This window comes from Helicoverpa zea, chromosome 14 (assembly GCF_022581195.2).
Source record: "Helicoverpa zea isolate HzStark_Cry1AcR chromosome 14, ilHelZeax1.1, whole genome shotgun sequence".
Lineage (NCBI taxonomy): Eukaryota > Metazoa > Arthropoda > Insecta > Lepidoptera > Noctuidae > Helicoverpa > Helicoverpa zea.
Window position 1 is genome coordinate 2,374,363 of NC_061465.1, and position 22,225 is coordinate 2,396,587.

The 22,225-nt window shown below is 40.5% G+C and overlaps 2 protein-coding genes and 1 pseudogene across 2 annotated transcripts; 1 reads left to right on the forward strand and 2 right to left on the reverse strand.

Annotated features, from left to right (window-relative positions):
- Positions 1-8,106: 8,106 nt before the first annotated feature.
- LOC124636459 (protein ALP1-like) lies at positions 8,107-10,859 on the forward strand. Its single transcript, XM_047172553.1, has 2 exons — positions 8,107-8,584; positions 9,602-10,859. Exons 1-2 carry the CDS (start codon positions 8,253-8,255, stop codon positions 10,515-10,517), a joined length of 1,248 nt encoding a protein of 415 aa, XP_047028509.1. The 5' UTR covers positions 8,107-8,252; the 3' UTR covers positions 10,518-10,859.
- Positions 8,484-11,276, reverse strand: LOC124636460 (transcription factor Adf-1-like). The gene is made up of 2 exons (XM_047172554.1): positions 10,861-11,276; positions 8,484-9,563 (listed from the first exon to the last, which is right to left on the reverse strand). Exons 1-2 carry the CDS (start codon positions 10,991-10,993, stop codon positions 8,632-8,634), a joined length of 1,065 nt encoding a protein of 354 aa, XP_047028510.1. The 5' UTR covers positions 10,994-11,276; the 3' UTR covers positions 8,484-8,631.
- An 8,513-nt stretch (positions 11,277-19,789) lies between these two features.
- Positions 19,790-21,359, reverse strand: LOC124636573 (annotated as a pseudogene).
- Between the last annotated feature and the right edge of the window lie 866 nt (positions 21,360-22,225).

The following is a 22,225-nucleotide window of genomic DNA, read 5'->3' on the forward strand; positions in this document are numbered from 1 at the left end:
TTCTACGACCTGCATTTTTTCTCCTAAATGAAGAGCAGAATGGTCTCTATTATTCTTTACAACGGCATCCTCAACTTGCCGTTTCGAACCAGATTCAAAGACCGGTGCATCTAAATTTTTCCCAGTCTTATTACACTTTTCTTCAACGATCTGTATATCCTCTATGGATTGAAGGGAAGTGAATTGAAGAACAGGAGAGACACACTCCACTTCTACTTCACTCTCATGCTCGATGAACGTTATGAAATCTTGCTGAAGATCAGGTGAATGCAGAAAAAAATCGCCTCGAAATGCATGTGCATCAGCATCATTAATCTGACTCACATAGTTGCTCAAGAGAACATCATCCTCAGAGTCATAAGGCATTATGTGGTCTTCAGTGGAAGAAGCCAGACTGATGGTCCTGTCAGTGCAGCTTGAAGATGAAGAGACATTGCGTCGTCTGCGTTTTGTTGCCCTTTTCATTTCTTTTATAGTATTAGCCTGCTGTAAACCCGATGGACCTGCTTCTGCAAGGTCAGTGGCACAGATTGATTTTCCAGGTGGTACATTAAGTTTCTTTTTCCTAATTGTTTTCTGTTCAGGGCACGCTTCAGCTCGGCTTTGTACCAATTTTTGCATAAAAGAGTTTCCGATAAGATCTGCGTTTATGATTCGATCTTGTTGAGGTAATCTAGCCAATGGTTCCTGTTTGTCGACGGGGAATATGCCTGTCTTTCTGAAACCAGCAACCAAATTCGCTTTGGTCTCGGTCAAAAAATCCAAAGCGGTTTTCAATAGTCGTGGAAATTGATCCTTAGGTGTAGTTGACAGTTTCCTACCCAATTGACTATTCTTCCATTGAAGCATTACTTGTCGCCACTTGCACTTCAAAGGTCGAAAATATGCCACGTCTAGGGGCTGAAGTATATGTGTTGCATTGGGTGGCAAGCAAATAAAACTAACGTTGTGCTTCTCACACTCCTTCAAAACTGTTTTATTAATGTGTGAAGCAAGGTTATCTCCAATCACCACTTTTCTTCCAGTTTTCTTCTTGAGGACTGGCATAAGATGATTAAGAAACCAGTCTTCAAAAGTTGCGCTGTCCATCCATCCGCTCTTTGTTCTATTGTATCGAGCACCTTTGGGGCCATTTTCAGTCCAAGTCGACCAGAGATGATCCGACTTATAAACGATGAACGGTGGAACTGCTTCCCCAGCGGCGTTGCCACAGAACATGACAGTAAAATTAACTTTTGTAGAGTTTACTATAGTTTCAGGATATTTTGTTCCTCTTCTGCATAGTATAGTCTTCTTTCCAGGGTCATCACAAAGGTTGCTTTCATCGTAGTTGAATATGTTTTCGGGTGGAACGCTTTTTAGTTCTTTGTCGATGTTTTCTATGAAATTGGAAATTACATCTTCCGACACTTGAATTCGGGCTCTTTTAATATTGTTAGCAAGTCGCCGTGAAAGAGACTGATGTCGTGAAAGAAAAGAAGCCAACCAGTCTTTACCAGGAATGTTGTCCTTAAAAATTTTCACAACTCTTCCCTGGGATGCAAGGTAATTTTTAATTATCATTTTCAGGTCTAATGCTGTCAGCGGAAACCCATTTTCCGAAAGTGCAGTTATGTGTGCTTCAAAAGCGTTTTCTTCCTCTTCAGTAAAAATTTTAGGTTTACCTGGTTTGTTAGGGTGCTTCCGGATCAATTTGTTCTTCAAAGTACTGCGAGGAATGTTAAACAACTCTGCAGCTGCTCTCTGTGTGAGCACTTTTGATTGGATTGCATCCAGACATTTTTTTAAATCTGCCTGGGTGTAGTCGACATACCGACGACTGCCAGGCTGTCGTCTGTACCTGGATGGCATCAGGAATAACGCTTTGTGTTTTAATTCTGTAACAAACGGATCAGAAATGTAAAGTTCTCTACTAATAAACTTCGCAGGGTTACTTTGGCCCGCTGGTCCAAAGTTACCCGAAAAGGCGGTCAATGTATACCGATTTTCTAGATCTGTAATTTAAGTCCCAACACACAAGTAAATCGTCTTTAAAAAACAATTGCCATACTCCTATATACATGCCTAAGAAAATAAATAACAATCCAATTGCAAAACTTACCAAAATACAGCAATACACATCAAAGTTTGCAGCAGAAAAATACGCCGGTGATAGGGTCAAAATTTCAAATGGCGCGAATATGTAGCGACGTGCAGTTGAGTCGGTAAAACAGTTCCACAAGTACACGTCTATATCGCCATCTATTAGTTACCGAAGGAACTACGACGTTCGGTTGTACGGTCGCGACACGGCGGACAGTTCTAACATTTTCTCGATTTGGGCCAAAGTTATGCCCTAGGGTCAAAGTAACCCGCCTCTACGGTATATTGAATAAAAGAGGTCCGAGATGCGAGCCCTGAGGCACCCCAGACGTTATGGGTATGAATGATGAACAGAAGCCCTTGACAGTAACCGCCTGGCTACGATCCCGCAGATAAGACTCCAGCCATCGAAGTAAATCACCATGTATACCGATGTATTCAAGCTTATGTAATAGAACTTTATGAGAAATTTTGTCAAAGGCTTTTGAGTAATCGGTATACACGACATCCACCTGCAAGCCTTCATCCATAGCTACGGTTACTCTCTCAATCAGTTCACATAAGTTGGTTTCAGTGGATTTCCGACTAACAAACCCGTGTTGCTCAGGTATCAGTAAAGGTTTAATAAGAGGTGTAATTATATCACAAACAATCCTTTCAAAGAGCTTGGGTATGACACTGAGCTTCGAGATGGGGCGATAATTTTTAACGTCATGCTTGTCTCCACTTTTAAAAATAGGTACAACGTAAGACTGCTTCCACATCGTCGGCAAGGAGCCCAATCGTAATGACGCATTAAACAGCCTATACAAAGGAACTGATAAGGCTCTAGAACACCTATGCAGAAATAAAGGGGGTATGCCGTCAGGACCAGAACCTTTTTTTGTGTCTAAGTTTTTGAGATATTTTGAAACAGTCTCCAAAGAAATATCAATTTTACTGAGATTTAAAGATGTGTCATTGTTAACGGTATTAGAAGTGAATTGATGGTTTGTAATCTCTGTTTCAAAAACTGAGCCAAAATAGGTATTAAAAAGATCAGCGATATTTTCTCCATCAGAGGCAGATACACAATTTAGGTAAAGGCTGTCAGGAAGATTATTATCCTTTTTTTTTGATGCCACGTAATTCCAAAAGTGTTTACTATTTTTTGCTATTCTATTTTCAATATTACTAATATATTTATCGTAACATTCCTTAGCAACTCTTTTTTGCCTATCTCTTAAGAGTACAAAAGTCGAATAATCACTATGCTGACCATAACATTTCCACTTCTTGTGATACTTTAATTTTTCTTTAATAATTTTCTTCAAAGCTGAAGAATACCATACCGGGTACTTATTAGTATTATTAATAATTTTAGTTGGAACATGATCACAGATTACTTCATCCAAAACATTATAAAATTTAAACACAGATTCATTAATATTTTGTTCATCTATAATAGTATCCCAGTCAATATGACAGAGAACTGAATTAATGGAATCGTAATCGGCACTGCTGAACATACGAGTTATTCGCGATGGGGATCGTAACGTACTTAGACTAACATCATGTACATTAACTTCCAAAGCAGGATGGTGTGGGTCTTCATTAACCAGTGGGAATGGGGATCTTGCCACCTTACAAATGAGATTACTGATAACTAAGTCGAGATGCCTTTCATTTGCATTCGCTACTATGTTAAACTGTGAAAAGTTGTTCAATGATAAAAAATTTGACAAAACTCCAACCAAAGGATTTACATGGACTAAGTTAAGAACTGCTTCATTACTTTGTGGAGTCGACACCCAGTTTGCATTTCTAACGTTAAAATCTCCAATTAACAAGAATCGGTCATTTGGACAATTTATGACAGTTTGAGAAACTTGTTCGTAGAATGCTATCTCCTCATTAAGTTGATGATTATTCTGTGGGAAGTAACAGCAGTATAACCTAAGCTTAGAGTTCCGGGAACGCTCCTTAACAAGGACACTCAAACTTAAGATATCAGCCGACGCTGATGCGCTTGATGGGTTAACGATGACGTCATCGATCGTTAAACCCTTTTTCGTAGCAATAAGAACTCCTCCACCCATTACATCCGATCTGGAATCATAATCCCTGTCACATCTATAAACATTGAACCGGTCATCAAATAATTCGGCATTAAATATCCCTGGCAACAACCACGTCTCGGTTAAACATATAATATCATATGAACATAGTAACATATTATTAAAAAATAAATTCGTCTTTGTCCGCAAGCCACGCACATTCTGATAATAAATGTTAATGCTAGTGTTAGAAATCACTGGAAATTTTACTAATATGACACTTATTTAAAATTGAAGAAGACCCTGTTGTTATTAATACGCAAACAAACAACAAGCCCACGACATTTATGACAAAAGAATTATAATCGTCATCCAACCACACATACAACAATCTCACCTGCTGAAATGAGACTAAACTAATTAAAATATATTTCGTTACTGTTTGGTTCGGCACTATAAAGAAAATTAAGAATTTCAAAATGACAACAAGATTAAATACCATGAATATGAATGTGTATACAATATGGATTATAAAATAACTTTTTAGACTAACTTTTTTAAATCGTTCTCAGTAGAGATCAGAATAGCTGCGCTAGAATCGCTTTTTCGTACAAGTATAGAAAGATTTTTCACCCAAACGTACTTATAGTGCTTTTCTTCAGCTAGCTTTTTAACTTTATTTAACAATAACTTCTTGCAACTAGTCAGGTGTTCGTTAACATAAATACGATTTGTATCGTTGGGGTAGCCAATGTCACATGCCTTTAAATCTTTAATTCCTCTCAATCGGGATAAAAATTCATCTTTTTTGTATCTTGCTAGAAAACGTACTACCACTGGCTTGGGTTTTTTGATATCCTTATTCATGTGCGCCACTCTAGTCACGAAATCTATATCGGTCTGTGCGTTGAAAGGGCATTTAGCATGGGTGGCTAGCTTTGTCAGGATCGCAATCAAGTTCTCTCCATTCTTTTCAGGCAACCCTATAATCTCAACATTCGACCGTCTTCCCCATTGTTCCTGCTTCTCGATGCTATTATTGATCAAGTTTATTTGGCTTTTTGTTTCGTTGACCTCCAATTCTAGCTTATTAACTGTCTTGGACTTTGCTTCTATGCAGGATAATCTTGCCATAATAGCATCGTATTTATCGCTCATAAACTTAAAGTTGACTTGCAGATCGTTGACTTCAGACTTAAGATCCTTCAAGGTATCATTAATGGTATAAAGGGCCGCGTTGATTTCCTCCCTGACAATAACACGTAATGCGTCCTTCGACGTTGAGATCAGTTCCTCTTTCTTTGCGACAGAGTTTTTTCTTATAGTCACATTCTGATGACATGGTGAGGTCTTTCCCTTTATCTTGTCGACTCTAGCAAGCACGGGAGTATCATCTCGGTTGTCTCTTTGTTTACCTTTAGTACAGGTAGGGCACAGCCACGACGAGAGAAGGTATTGGTCAGGGACCCAGTTTTCCTCTTTGTTGTGGAAGATACATTTAATGTGATAATTATCATCACATTGGCAGCATGCCAGCTCTTTAACAGCATCCTTGTTTAGTAAACGACAGCATTTAAAATCCATATTGGTGTTCAAAAAATGTTTTATTTATGTTTCAGAACGTCCTTTTAATTATGCTTAAAATACAAAATAATAAAACAGAAATGTACGTGGAACGTGCTGTTGCTCGTGTCAGCGTAATGTTGGTAGGACCGTGGAACTCCGTCGGCTTTTGATGCACTCCAATTTAGACCTTATACGGTACGCCTTACCGTGAGAATCCCGTGTAGTTGCGGATTGGTCGGATGACGGACACTTTTTGGTAACTTTATTTAAGTTCGTAAAATTACTTTCTTCTTTATATTTGACGTAGAAAATCGATAACACTGAATCTGTGACACTATAAACGATTAATGTTAATACTTTTCTATAAAATTTCAAAGTAATAATGCCAAAAAATATATTTTAAGTATCGGAACTTTTATGATTGTTATGACTCGGGCGCGTTCCGCGCAATGCAATTAACCGAAGTTTGTAAAAAAAAATCTCAATTTATTTGACCAATTATTTAGTTTTGCAACAAATAATTAGCAAGGATCGATGTCAATTTGAGGTATTAATCACCTAGGCTCGTATACAATCTCACCAACTAATTAGAGGCCATGTACAAATCAATCAAATGTCAATGTGGGGCTATTAATAGCACAATGAGCCATAATTAACCCTTTGGCATATAGTTAAAGCATCGACCTTCCAAGTAAACTCGCAACTATGTCGAGGAATTCCTTCTCTGCATGAGAAGAGGCCTGTGTCTTGAAGATGATGATGAAAGTTACATGTACTATTTATTTACTGAATTCCAAAAAAGGAGATCCTCAATTCAGTTCGAACATATTTTTTTTCATTTGGATTGATTTTTGAATTGAATGAACGCAGCAATTATATTACAATTAGTTAATCATAATTTAGTTAATAATAGTTTGAGTTATTAGGATCAATTCAATTGAGTCTCTGTATAGTTCGACCAGGAAAAGACTGGTCAGCATAATAGAAGATGGGTGTTCAGCAATGCAAAGCAATTATAAACTACTGCCTGCTGCCTCTTTAAACAACATACGAAGGCAAAGTTACTGAACATAAAATAAATCCATTATGTTCCGTCTACATTAAACAATTTCACAACCATGTCAGAAACTTGTACTGAAATCTTGAACATAATTGAGATATTATTTTTCTTAAACCTCAGAGGTTTTGTTACACGCTTAACTCGTTATAGAAAACACGAGTTCTTGGTTTATTGTTGTTCCCCAGGTAGATTTTTTTTTATAGCTTTCTTTTTACCCCGCGGATCAAACTATGTTCTTTCTCTGATTCTACGCTCAGTGGTCTAAGTTTCATTTAAATCAGTTTTTTTCATAGCGTTCCTCCAATCATTGTCCATATCTATTACGATTCATTTATCATTGTATGTCTTTACTATGTTTTTTTTTTGCTACGTATTAACCTACACATGTTGCCTCTTGGAGCTTGGAGCCCTTTGTGATATTATCTTTTTTCTGCCCTAAAAGGCCCTAGGAGCCTCTTATATTTACATCCAATTCTATTTACCCAGGATTACTTATTTTACTGTGTTTCGGATGGCACGTTAAACTGTAGGTCCCGGCTGTCATTGAACATCCTTGGCAGTCGTTACGGGTAGTCAGAAGCCAGTAAGTCTGACACCAGTCTAACCAAGGGGTATCGGGTTGCCCGGGTAACTGGGTTGAGGAGTTCAGATAGGCAGTCGCTTCTTGTAAAGCACTGGTACTCAGCTGAATCCGGTTAGACTGGAAGCCGACCCCAACATAGTTTGGGAAAAGGCTCGGAGGATGATGATGACTTATTTGTCAATGTGGTTCCTATTCCTACCACACACATAGCTATATAACTACACAATGTATATGTAAGTACCTAAGCCTTCAGCGTCGTATTACGATACCGGCTGTTATTCTAAGGCCGACAGTAATATAATCTGATATTACCGCGTTTATAATTACCATAAGCCTGTAAAGTGGTAACTGTTGCCATGACTACGTATGTTATTACACCGCGTTGCTTAAGCTGTACAGTTAGTTTACACTTAAGAAATGGTTGAAATACCTAATTGATATCGCCGTCAATGAGGTCATGACAAGAAAAACACATAAAGTTTACCACACAATCTTCCAGAATCGCAAAGCCAATATTGCGACCAAGGGAGCTATCATCATCATCTCCTTAGCCTTTTACTAACTAAACATAAAGGTACTAACTAAAAATTCAGTCTAACCGTGGGTGCTTAGATGAAGCAACAGCCTATCTGACTTCATCAACCCAGTTACTCAGGCAACTTCATACCACTTAGTAGGACTAGTTTTCCATTTTTTATCATTTAATTAAATACATAAATTAGCTAAGAACTAGTTGTTTAAAAATAAGATGTATAGATAATCAATTCAAACAATAAAGGTAGAAACACATTATTGAAACGCCACGCCACACAACGTGTCGCCACCCCATGAGCACTGTGCACATTACCAACACGTGATGCCACGACACGCTCGCAATTTTTTAATTCAGTCTATGTGCGGCGGTGAACATGTATAGTCGTGTACTATGGATCTTCTAAATAACGAGTCAGATGAAGATTTTGAAGATGGATTGATGCAAATTTTGGGTACATATATGTTACTAAAACGACTCAAGAATAAGAAACAAACTAGACGTTACTGGGTGCATGAAATAAATGAAAAGAGAAGTACGTGTGGTGAATATCATGCTCTTTATCAAGATTTACTTAATGACAGCGAAAGATTTCATATGTATTTTCGGGTTACTAAAACACAATTTGAGGAAATACATGAATTTATTAAAAATGATATACAAAAGAAAAGGACAACATTTCGCGAAGCAATCAGTACAAAAGAAAGACTTGCTGTATGCCTCAGGTAAGTAACTACTAGATATTAAAAAAAAAATAAGATCAGACTGTCTTTTAAAACTTTTCTTCATGGTCAAAACTATCATAATATTCTTTCAAATTAGTATTTTCATTTGGCAACTGTCCAGCTTCTACTTTTGACACATCATTTTGTGCTGATAGAGAATGGTCGTAATATCTATATTGAGTCACATTTGGATTCGACATTATTTGATTCGTATTTAAGTTATAGTATAATGTAGTCTTCTCTAAATCACGCGATGTTTGGTTAGGGATAATATTAACCGGTACATTTTCTTTTTCTGTTGTCCTAGTGTGTGTATATGGACTTTGATTTGGTTTTACAATAAATGGCTTATTAGAATTGTGAATTATATTATCACTAGTAATATTTATCGGTGTGTTCAGAATTCTTTCACGGTTATTAAGCATTTTCATTTCCGAATCATGTATTAGCTTATGTAATTGAAATTTTATTTCAGCTTGGTCTGTTTTAGGTAACTTCTTCAATTGTTTACTCATTGATAAAAAAAAATAGTCATTTTCATCCATGTCTGGTACTCCTCTTTTCTGTCTCATATCCTGCGTCGTTTTCATTACATCAACCATTTCTCGTAAAATTTGAGTATCACTATCATTTTTGTTTGTGCGTCTCGGGGTAAAATTTAGAGTAGTACAAGCTCTTGCAGCAGATGCCCTGGAAGAAGAGGACCCTGGAGTAGGTGAACGAATTATAGGAGGAGGTGAAAGTGCAGATTCTTCAGAAAATTGCAATTCAGAGTGTTGTGTTGAATCTTCATCATTTATATCAGCTAAGTTTGTAACAGTCTGTCTCCCTTCTAAATGTGGTAACAGAAATTCCATCTGCTTCTCAAATTTCCAAGGTACTAAATTAGTTGCTGCTTGACCGCTCTTCTTGCGGCGTCTTTTCAATGCATTTGTGAAGCAGTTTCTTAATTTTGCCCATTTATTTTTTACATCTTCAACTGAAAGAAAAGAAAAATAATGAAATTTTTTGTTATAGGTTTTTAGCCACGGGCAATTCATTTAGATCGATGGGATTCAACTATCGAATGGGATTCAGTACCGTACGAAACATTGTGCAAGACGTTTGCAATGCAATTTGGAAGAAAATGGGTCCTATTTATATGCCCAAACCTACAACTGCAATTTGGCAAGAATCAGAAAATGGTTTTAGAAATTACTGGAATTTCCCAAATTGCTGTGGAGCAATAGATGGAAAACATGTGAATATTATTTGTCCTATAAATGGTGGTTCAAATTACTGGAATTATAAGGGAACTAATTCAATCGTGTTACTAGCTGTAGTAGATCCAAAGTATAGATTTTTAGTTGTGGACGTCGGATCCTATAGTAAAAACAGCGATGGTGGCATATTTGAAAAATCCATTTTAGGAGAATTAATAGAAAAAGGAAAATTAGAATTGCCAGCCGCTAACCCTTTAACTCCGAATTCAGAACCATTGCCACATGTGATTGTGGCAGATGAAGCTTTTCCCTTAAAACCATTTTTGATGCGACCCTACAGTAAGAATGACGTTCGTAACAATGAACCCAATAAAATATTCAATTACAGACTCAGTCGTGCTCGACGAATAGTCGAGAATGCTTTTGGCATCTTAAGATCAAGATGGCGTGTATTTGCAGGTCCTATGTCAGTACAACCTGACATGGTCGACAAAATAATTTTAGCAACATGTTGCTTACACAATTATTTGGGCACGGATAATTTACCCTCGAACTGTGATCATCCAGAGACAAATGTGACAGAATCTACCGCCTTTGACAATTTAAATCCAATTCGTAGAAATTCCACACAATATGCTTTTACAGTGAGAAACAAATTCAAAGAATATTTTAACAGTGAAGGCGCCGTTCCGTGGCAGCTTGATATTGTGAGGAGAGGTAGACAACATTAATAACATGGCTACTCTTCAAAAAAATCACAAAACTAAGTTCATACGAGATATATGTATATTTAGTTAACATAGGTGTTCGGGATACCCAGAACGTGAAACCTTTTTTAATGTAAAACACCAAAACCTATAAAGTAGGAACCTCTTTGTGTCTGTGTTTTGTTTTATCTTTTTTTAATTTTTCGTTGTCAAAAATAAGTCTTGCGGAATACAACTCTCTTATATAATTTTCACGAAGCATTTTTTATTCAATTTTATATACAGTCCTATCCAATAGGTATATATATTCAAGTAAAAAATAAGTATATTCTATTTTGTAATAAATAATATTCGTAATAAAACTTACCTGGTGTATCCATTTCCCCTGCAATTTCTTCCCAAGCATTATTTCGTACAGTATGGTCCCTGTACTGAGCTAAATTAGTATTATATAGAATAGGATATCGTTTCACTAATTCTATTAATTGTTCGTCCCTCATTTCCAAAAGATGCAAATAAAATCCGCGTGCAAAATCAAAGAAAGTTCTCGAACAAATGACGCGTGGCGTCGGGTCTGCACTAGAAACACACTGCGAGCGGTGCGTCGGGTGGCGTGTTTACCCCCACCACCGGCGACACGTTGATCTGGCAGTCAGGGATCGGGTGGCGTGTACGCGCATGTTGTTGCGTCGGGTGTTTATAATGTGATTCTAGGCATAGAAAATAGTACGAATTGATTCCACTCAACACGCATCACGTTTTGTCGGGTGGCGTGGCGTTTCAATAATGTGTTTCTACCTTAAAAGTTCCTCACCATAATGGGTTTCGGCCAGTATAATTCGGTAAGTAATAGGTATGGTAAATTTTTGGATCTAGTTCTGTCTAATAAAGTAGTTCACGTTTATGAATGTTCAGAACCTTTAGTAACTACGGACCCTTATCATCCAGCTTTATTCATTAACATTCATCAGTTCGCAATACGTACCTTGGAATGTGCGCCGCAAATGCGGTATATTTATAGTAAGGGAGACTTCCAGTCTTTAAATAATGGGATAAGTGCTATTGACTGGGGTCATGAATTTTCGTCTCGTTCAATGGATGATTCAGTTGAGTTTTTTAATGACACTTTATCTAAATTGCAGAAAAAATATATACCTCTGAAAATTGTCCGTAAAAATAAATACCCTACATGGTACAGCCGAGCACTTATAAGAACAATTAGAGAAAAATTTAAATATTTAAAAAAATTTAAGATATATGGTAATATATCTGACAGTTTAACATTTAAGTTATTGCGTGAGAGAGTTAAAAATATGGAATCTGAATGTTATAACACCTACGTCAGATTGACTGAGAATGCAATTAAACAAAATCCAAAATATTTCTGGACTTTTGTTAAGAACCGTCATAAGTTAAACGCAATACCTAGTGCACTAAATTATAATAATGAAATGCTTCTCACGGGGGAATCGATTTGTGAAGGGTTCTCCTCCTACTTTCTTTCTACCTTTCTTAATCATGACAATGGCAATACTTGTGCCTTATCCTCAACTTCCCTTTGTCCTTTTTTTTTTTTTTTTTTTTTGTTGTCGCTGGGCTAAAAATGCTATTACGCATCCCCTTCCCGTCGGGGGACGGGAGAGGGGTATGTGGGACTCCCCGGTAAAATCGTTTCCGGTATACCCACTAAAAAGGCCCAGCGGCACTCCGACCTCGCCTGAGTGGAGGGGGTCTGGGAATCTATGGCGTCCAGTCCCCCACCGGCGATTGCCCGCCTTACGGCAGGCCCCTCATACCTCCCCCTAGTGGAGAAGGGTCCTTATAATGGCCGGAGCGCAGGGGTTGATCCTTGTGATACAGGCGGTGGCGCCCCCGCGCCTGTCGCCTGCTGATCGCCCCCCGGGGCGGATGGGGACGGACGTCGTGTTTGTCGTCTTCTGCCCCTTCTTCGTCTGCGGAGCGGCACCGCGAGAGGGTCGTTCTCCCGCATGCGCTCCGCCGCTTCCTTCTGTGACATGATGTCCTCACAGAAGGAGGCTACTGCTTCCCATGCCTCCTCACTTCCCAGCATGGCGGCAATCACGCTGGGAAGCGAGAGGTCGTTCCCGACCACTGCCATCAGGGCGCGGCGGGGTTCAGCCCACGATGAGCACACCTGAAGTGTGTGCTCTGCCGTATCCACCGTGGCTTCGCAGTGGTGACACTGTGGATTCTCCTCCCTCCCAATCCGGTGCAGGTACGATCCGAAGCAGCCATGCCCGGACAGCACCTGCACCAGACGCATCGAAAGGCACCCGTGCCGCCGATCAAGCCACCCCTTCAGGACAGGCCCGACGGCATCCAGCGTCCAGCGCCCGTACGTTGCCGAGGCAAGGTCTTCGGCCCAGTGCAGTGTTATTGCCTCCCTTGCCTCCTCACGCACCTCTTCCTTTTCTATCGGGTCTGGGCGCCGGTTTAGCGCCTTCTGTGCCACCGTCCAGTCGTACACTCTGGCGAGCACCCATGCCTCGAGCTCCCAGGGAGGGGTTCCTGCCAGAACGCACGCCGCCGCGAAGCTCACCGTGCGATACGCCCTCGCCACCCGCTGTGCAATGACCCTTTGTGGCCTGCGGATGGCAGCGGCGTTCACCCGACTGGACAATGAGTCTGCCCAGATTGGGGCCCCGTACAGTGCCATACTTTTGAGTATGCCGGCGTATAGACGCCGGCATTGGTCGCCGGGCCTCCCGATGTTTGGGAGGAGCCATGAGAGGGCGCCCGCGGTCCTCATCAGGCGCGTCGACAAGCCGCTGAAGTGTGTTCTGAAGCGCCACTTACTGTCAAGGACTATGCCCAGATATTTCATCTGGGGCTGCACCTCAATGCGGACACCCTCCACATGGATATGGGCGTCGGGCGGTTGGTGCTGCCGAGACCCATGGAAGAACACGGCCTCGGTCTTGTGCAGCGCCACCGTCAGCCCTAGGCGGGAGATTCTGTCCACCACTTGAGAACCGCCCGCCGAGGCCAAGCTGGCCGCCTCTCCAAAATTTCTCCCCCGGGCAGTCAGAAGGGTGTCGTCTGCATAGCAGATGACAGAAGTGCCACGGGGGAGGTTGCCCCTCAAAAGCCAGTCGAATCCGATGTTCCACAGGAGTGGCCCTAGAACAGAACCCTGCGGGACACCGGACTCGACGACGTAACGTCGGAGCTGGCCCGACTTGTCCACAAGGATGACTGTACGGTCCCTTAAGTAGTCAGCCAAAAGTCTCCGCAGATACGGGGGCACCCCATGGAAGCGGAGGGCCTCCAGTATAGTGGAGTGAGGAATTGAGTTGAAGGCGTTGGCTATGTCGAATGACACAGCCAGCAGTCCATCTCCCGCATCCATCGCCTCCCTCACCTGGCCCTTGAGTCGGGACAGGGCATCAACTGTCGAACGCTCAGCTCGAAAACCAAACTGAGCGTCCGCTAGATCTGGGCCAGTTGTGCTCAGATGCCTGGTGATACGGGCAGCGAGGATCCTCTCGAACATTTTACCGACCTCATCCAGTAAAACGATGGGTCGGTATGCCGATGGAGAGTCCACCGGCCGCCCTTCCTTCCGAAGAAGGCACAATTGGCCCTCCTTCCACGGCTTTGGGAACCTCTCACACGTCAGGCACGCACTGAAGAGGTCCCGAAACCTATCTCCCATCTGGGAGGCGGTGATGGCCACCACCCTTGCGGGAACGCCGTCTGGACCTGGGGCCGTCTTTTTCCCCCTGAGGCAGAAGACTGCCTTCTCCACCTCGTCCTCCGTAACCGGCGGGACCTCCTCGGCCGATGGAACCGCACCTTGCGGGGCGCTCATCACGGGTGGAGTGAAGTTGTCCCTGCGCGGAAACAGGGACTGAACAACCCCATCCAGTAACGACGGTTCGAGGGTCTCGGCAACTGGGGGACCGTACGGGCGCAGTTTGTTGCGTGCCGCCTTGTAGGGCCTCCCAAAGGGATCCATGTCCAGACCCTCAAGCATCTCCGCCCTCGCGCGATCCTGGGCTGTGCCCATTTGAGCCGTCAATGTTGACTTGGCCTCTATGTAGGCTGCATAGAGGCGGTCCTCGTTGTCGAGGTCGCGAAGGCGCCGCCGCCGGCTTCTTGTGTAGGCCCGCCTGGCCGCCACACAGGCGGCCCGAAGATCCCCCAACTCCTCCGACCACCAATAGACGGCGCGCCTAGGAGGCGGACGATGAGACAGAGGCATGCTAGAGTTGCACACCTCGGTCAGGGAGACCCTTAAATGGGCCGCTGTGGCGTCCACATCCCGGACTACTACAGGAGGGGACAGCCAGTCCTGGACGAAAGCCGCCTCCGTAGCGGCCTCCCGGTCTAGGCGGGAGAGCGCCCACCGTGGGAAGTGCGACCGACCCTCCCGGGCCCCCTGAAAGCCCGGGATGGAAACATCAAACCGCACGTATCGGTGGTCTGACAGCGTCTCTTCCCTTTGTCCTTCTTCACCGAATTTAATATCTGATATTGGCCATATTGAGATAAAACGTGATGCTGTGGAAGATATGCTCCTTAAGCTAGATACTTCTAAAGGCGCAGGACCCGATAATATTTCATCTCAACTTCTAGTAAGGTGTGCGGCATCTATCTCTCTTCCCATCACAATTCTTTTTGCTAAATCTCTCTCGACGTGTGTCGTCCCTAGACTGTGGAAATCCGCGTTTATAACACCTGTGCACAAAAAAGGGGCTAAAACAGAAATTACAAACTACAGACCAATTTCTAAACTATGCATCGTAGCTAAAGTATTTGAGAGAATCATCTATAATCAGTTAGTTCCTTGTCTTTCGAAATCTTTTTCATCCTTTCAGCATGGCTTTTTGAAAAATCGATCCACTGTTACGAATCTGACCTTATTTAATGACTTTATTACTAGCGCTATGGATGGAGGCAGACAGGTTGATGTCATTTACACCGATTATAGTAAAGCTTTTGATCGAATTGATCACACGATCTTAATTAGAAAGCTGGAATTTGTGGGAATCCGCGGAGATTTACTCAGGTGGTTCTCCTCGTACATTGAAAATAGGTCGCAAGCTGTAGCACTGAATAATTACATGTCCAGCTGGGTTCTAGTACCTAGCGGAGTCCCACAAGGCTCATTGCTCGGTCCGCTTCTGTTTATTATATATGTAAATGACATCGATCAATGCCTCCAATCATCCAATTTATTGTGCTTTGCTGATGACATGAAAATTTTTCGAACAATATCATCGAGTGAAGACATGGATCTGCTGCAGAGTGATCTTCGGCGACTTGAATATTATTGCCAGTTAAATAAATTGGACCTCAACCCCTCAAAGTGCTCAGTTATAACATATACCAGAAAGCGCTTAACCTTAGAAACTTCCTACAACTTAGGTGGCCATACCTTACCGAGAATCAACTCCGTTCGGGATTTGGGTGTGCACCATGATTGCAAGCTGCTCTTTGATTCTCACATTGATGCTATAGTCAAAAAAGCTTCAAAATCACTTGGGTTCATAATGCGACTGTCCAAATCCTTTACACAAGCTAAAACTCTTAAAATATTATACTGCACCTATGTCAGGAGTAACCTGGAGTACGCATCACAAATATGGAATCCACGATACATCAAATACATAGACCGTATTGAGAGAATACAAAAACGCTTTATTAAGTACCTTTGTTTTCATCAAAAGATCCCATATCAGTCAGTAAATTATTATAATCTTTGCAGGAAGTTTCACTTATTACCACTTTTTCGACGCAGAGAAATTGCTGACTTTATTTATTTGTTAAAAATAATTGATGATTAAACGAACTTACCTGAAGTGAAGTTCAATCCCAATTACACGAAGGCTCTGTCCGAAGAGATCAAGAACAACTACGTAGTAACGCGCAGGTACTACACTATCCATCCACTGAATTTGAAATAAAAAAATAAAGATTGAAAACCAACAACTGTCAGCGCCCTCTCTTGGTAGGTAGGTCATTTAGTTAAAAGTAGAGAACGGAATTACTTACGATTACATACTTACAACGCATTTGGGTATCAATTGAACACACCTGGTTGTTCAAGTACGGGATCGGGCGGGTGTTGATCTCTTCGGACAGAGCCTTCGTGTAATTGGGATTGAACTTCACTTCAGGTAAGTTCGTTTAATCATCAATTACACTCTGCTCTGTCCTCGAGATCAAGAACAACTACGTAGAACTTGAAAGCATTCAGTTGCGTTGTATGTATGTACGGTTTTGTTATTTTATGACTGAATAAAAGAAAATAAAGAGCATGTAATAGATTATTCATTAATTATATATTTATTTGTTTTACAATACTTAATGATTACTTATGGGAATTACACAAGTAGGTATGCTACATACTTACTAATTTAAATTAGATACTATTGAGAAAAAGGCATTCTTTACATTTACTGTAAAAATAAATTTCTTCTATCGGAATAAAAAGGGGTAATTAAGATTCTAAAACTGATACAGCAAAATCATTGGCATTATCCGTTAGGACTGGTCTTTGATAAAACCTTGCAAATACTGATGAGGATCCACTCCAGCCTGCTGTTTTTCTAATTAAATCTATGGATACGCCTAATCTTAGAGCAGCTGAAGTAGATGCATGTCTAGTTGAATGGGCTTTGAATTTACTGGTATCAACACCACTGTCACATAAAACATTTTTAATCCAGCGGCTCAAAGTCTGTGAATTTACCGAATTATAGGGGCTTTTATAACTTATGAAAAGGTTTTCTTGTGCGCCTCTAATTGTCTGAGTCTTCGAAATATATGCTCTGAGAGCTTCTGCCGGGCATATTTCTGGCTGCTGGCTAAAAAATGGTAAATGAAGACAGGGTTGTGTTGAGCCAATACGCGAAGTTTTAATCAAATCTGGGATCTTAATAGATATGTGGTCTGAATTAACACTGATATTCTTAATATTAATTTTTGAGATGGTCTGAACCCTGTGAGCAGTCACTAATGCGATCAGTGCAACAGTCTTTTTGGTAAGACATTCTAAATCTAACTTATCGTTGGGATAAAATTGAGACAAATGATTTAGTACAATAGACGGATTCCAGGTTTCATTATATCTAGGCAGTGGTGGTCTAAGTTTATAGAAACCTTTAAATAAACGTATGATTCTATCATCAGTTCCGATTCTTGAACCAATAATCAAAGATAAGGCTGACCGATAACTATTCAAAGTTCCGTATTGGGCCCCGTTATTAAATTGCTTCGTAAGAAAATATATGATATTAGGGACAGAAGCTTCATATAAATCAACACTGTGAGATTGGCAAAAAAGGAACCATCTTTTCAAACCTGTATCATACTGCTTCATGGTATTATTGGAAAGTGAAGCGTACATTATATCAATAGAAGCAGTCGGGATGCCTCTTCTTAGAAGTGCCGTCCTGACAATCTGCCTGCAGCCAGGGTAAGCCGTGGAGGTGGAGGTCTGTGGGAACATGACAACAGAACTTGGTCACATGATTCAAACAGAATAATATCTGATACTAATAAACTTTCGAACAGCGGAAACCAGGGTTGAGTAGGCCAGTATGGAACAACGACAATGCCTTCAGCCTCATCCGTGATTATCTTTCTCAAAGATTTTAAAATCACAGAAAAAGGTGGAAAAGCATAAAAATTTAGATTGCGCCAATTTAGTGTGAAAGCATTAACGGTGTAAGCGTCAGGGTCTTTCTTCCATGACACATATAAGTCACACTTTCTATTTATTCTAGATGCAAAAAGATCAATAGATGGTGAACCAAACTTGTGAATGATTTTACTGAAGGCACGATTAGTTAACTCCCATTCTACGTCAGGATGCGTGGCCCTAGATTCAGCATCTGCGATTTCATTATTTTCTGAGCTTATATAAGAAGCAAAAACATAAATATTTCTCTGCTCGCACCATTGCCAGAGCTCCCTAGCAATTTTATTTAAATTAGGAAACCTAATACCACCCATTCGATTAATATACGATATTGCGGTAGTATTATCGATGCGCAAAAGGATCTGACAATTTTTTAGGTGTTTTGCAAATATCTTGAGGCCAAAAAAGGCTGCCATGAGTTCTAGCAAGTTGATATGCAGATCCTTTTCTACATCACTCCACTGTCCGTTAGACGTCTCATCTCTACATGCCACCCCCCACCCTGTTTTGCTTGCATCTGAAAATATTTCAAGCAAATATTTTTCGTCACGAATAGGGTTGACACTATTTTTGACAGCGTTTAACCACCACAGTAAATCCTGACGAATGTGTGAAGGTATATCCATAAAACTTTCATAATCGTTAGACCTAAGCAGAACTAAGTATTTACACCTTTCCAATTCCTTTGTATAAAGCCAACCGTATTGGATAGCTGGACAAGCAGAAACCAGAAGACCCACTAGGCGAGCAAGAATTCTAATTTTGCAGCGGTTAAGGGTCATAAAATTATTCACCTCTTCTATGATGTGCGACTTTTTCTTATCAGTTAACTGTATATGAAATAACTCTGTGTTAATAATGAAACCTAGATATTTACATGAAGTCTGTGGCGTCAATGAACTTTTTTCGATGTTAACAACAAATCCCAAAGATTCTAAAATTAATTTTGTCGTCTGAACATTTTTTAAGCATTCTTCATAAGTCTTTCCGATACAACATATGTCATCTAAATAAATAGTTGAAAAATATCCTAAGCTTCTCAGTAATGCCATCACGGGCTTTAGCAATTTGGTGAAGACATATGGAGCTGTACACAAACCAAATGGAAGGACGTTGAATTCGTAAAGATTATTATCCAAACCCTTAATATTTGGTATTTGAAAACGCAAAAATTTACGAAATTCTTTATCAATTGGGATCAAGAAATATGCGTCCTTTAAATCTAACGTGGCTAAATAACAATTTCTAGAAATTAATTTTATTGTTGTTCGTAAATCTTCTAACTTGAAGTGATTTGTATTTATAAATGTATTTAATTTTTTAAGATTTAATATAAAACGCTGTCTTCCATCTGGTTTGGGTACAAGAAAAGTGCTTGAGACATATTGTCCCGGACATGGTACACATGGTGATACGGCACCCATCTTAATTAGATCAGTGACAATCTCCCTATAAGCTTTTAATTCATTTTTATTTAAGATTGGTGCCGATGGGGTATTATTTTGCTGTACGTAAGTATGGAAAGGTATTTTATAACCCCTTATCCAAGATAAAAGTAGCCCATCGCTGGTGATAAGACGCCACCTATCGATGAAGTGTGACAAACGTCCTGTATGACTCACCGGCTCTATCGGCGGTGCGGTGCGTGGGTCTGTGAGCGCCTGTAGGGTGCGCTCGGCTGCGGCCGCGGCGGCGGTGGGGCGCGACGCTGTTGGCGCGGGTACTCCGGTCGGGTCGGAGCAGGCGCTGTCGAACGTCTCGCCGCAACTCCCGTCTGCCTGCTCATGGGTGGAAGTGGGCGCCGCGAGTTTAAATTCTGCGTCTGATTGGTTAATCTTCTTGACGGTCCAGGTATAGGTGCTACAGTCTTCATTTCTGCACCTGTTTTATTAATCGCTTTTGCCGCCTTTAACAAGTCACCCAGTTGGCTACCAAAAAGATGGCTATCAATTTTTGCTTCGTACAAGTGATCTTTTATTTCTTTTTTGATTGAAGAACAGACAAAACTCCTACGAATCATGGATTCTGTATGTTGCAAGTCACAGGCTAGTTTACCGGCGTCAGTTAATGATTTAATAAGCGATATGTTTGTACTACCGGTGGATAAAATCTGTGAAAGGGCATCTCCTACACAAGCGATTATCAATGCGATTTGCTTCTGTTTATTTTCGATAGCTTTATCTTTCTTGCTAAGAACCTCAGACAAAGCTGCTTTTACCTCCTGATTGAGAGCAGGAGCATCGATATTCTTGCAGTTTTGTGGGATAGAATGTTTATCAAGAATCTGTTTTCTAGCTTCCTTAGAGAGACCATTCGTCGCTGTATGCTCCCACCTGATAGCTAGATTTGAATTCAAGGGTGGGCCAAATTTTTTATCGTTTATGGGGGCTTCCCCTAATATTTCTAAAATGTCATCAGGAAGAGAATCCTCAACTGTATCGTTGTCCGCTACTTGCGCGGTCGCCGCTGCAGTATCAGGGACAATAGAGGCTGATAAATCTGGAGGTTGCTCCGATATATTGACCACGTCATTAAGTGGGGCGTCATCCACGACATGGTGGTCTATATTTTGTGCGGCCTCGTTAGGTTGATGAGTTAGCGCGAGAGATGACGAGCGTTCTTCACCAGGGTGGGTTCTGTGAGGTTCGTCTGAAATGGGCATTATTGCCTTTAATTGTAATTGCTCGCATAATTTGTTATTTGACATTTATGCGGGGAACTATGACGGAAGCATTCCATTGTAATGCTCACAATCATCTTATTACAGCATTGGTAACAATCCCTGTGGACTGAACACAGCTTGTTGTTATCAGATGGCGGAAACATTCCATTAAAATGTTCACAACCAACAAAGTATATTTATGTTAATAGTTTATGAAATAATGTGGGTAGTAATCGTTAGAACTCGACTTAGCTTGTAGGAACATTCCGTTATAATATACTACCACGAAAATAAAATTTCTAAAATTAGGAGGGTAGATTCAACATACCGAAACAAATAAATCTTTCTTATGGAAAAAAACCGTAGTATTCATGAAATCAGCTAATTAATAGGCACTTACCTAAGATTTTTAACGAATCCTGTGAAGATGAGCGAAGACGGTGTGCTCGCCTCTTCCGTAACTTTCTTTCGATCTTCCTTATTTTCCGACCTACGTAGACTCAATATCTTCATCACTATATCGCTTTTTCGGCATAATTGTAACTTTAAGCTTGATTAACACAGTAATAAACACTTACGAGTACCTATAAGATGGATTTTTTAATGAAAATAATAATTATTTGAGAGGAACGAAAAAACGTGGCGGATAGTGTGAGCACTAAAACGCGAATGACCTACCTACCAAGAGAGGGCGCTGACAGTTGTTGGTTTTCAATTTTTATTTTTTTATTTCAAATTCAGTGGATGGATAGTGTAGTACCTGCGCGTTACTACGTAGTTGTTCTTGATCTCGAGGACAGAGCAGAGTGTAATTAATAATGACATCGACAGTCCAGAACTCTTATCAAAACTTTTCTTTAACATCCCACATAAATTAGTTCGTTTCAATCCACCACTACGTATACCGAATGCGTCTACCAATTACAGACAAAATAGTTATATTGTGCGAGCAAGCCGTTGCTTCAACAACCTGTGCAGGCAGCATGATTTCGATCCATTTATAACCAGTGTTGTGTCGGCGAGAAGGTGTCTAAGCCATAGCTTCTTCAAAAGTTAGATTAGTTTTTCTATATTTTGTTTTTGTTCCTACCATTGTTCTTGTATTATTTTTAATTTTTTTACTTTATGTTACTTTATTTTATTTTAGTCTGGTTATTTGACTGGTTGGCAATAAGTTACATATTTTATTTTTATAAAACCTGTGCATGCTCAGTTTGCTCATTCTTTTTACAATTGTTACACTATTGCTATAAGTGAAGACTTGTCATTGGCTCCCTGTTAACTAAACTTGTGTTATTTCTAGTTATTTTAGCTGTAAGTCTTCCATGTTACATAAATAAATAAATAAATAAATAAATAAATAATTAAGCAAGACGGTTACATAACATTGTCGCTATTTAT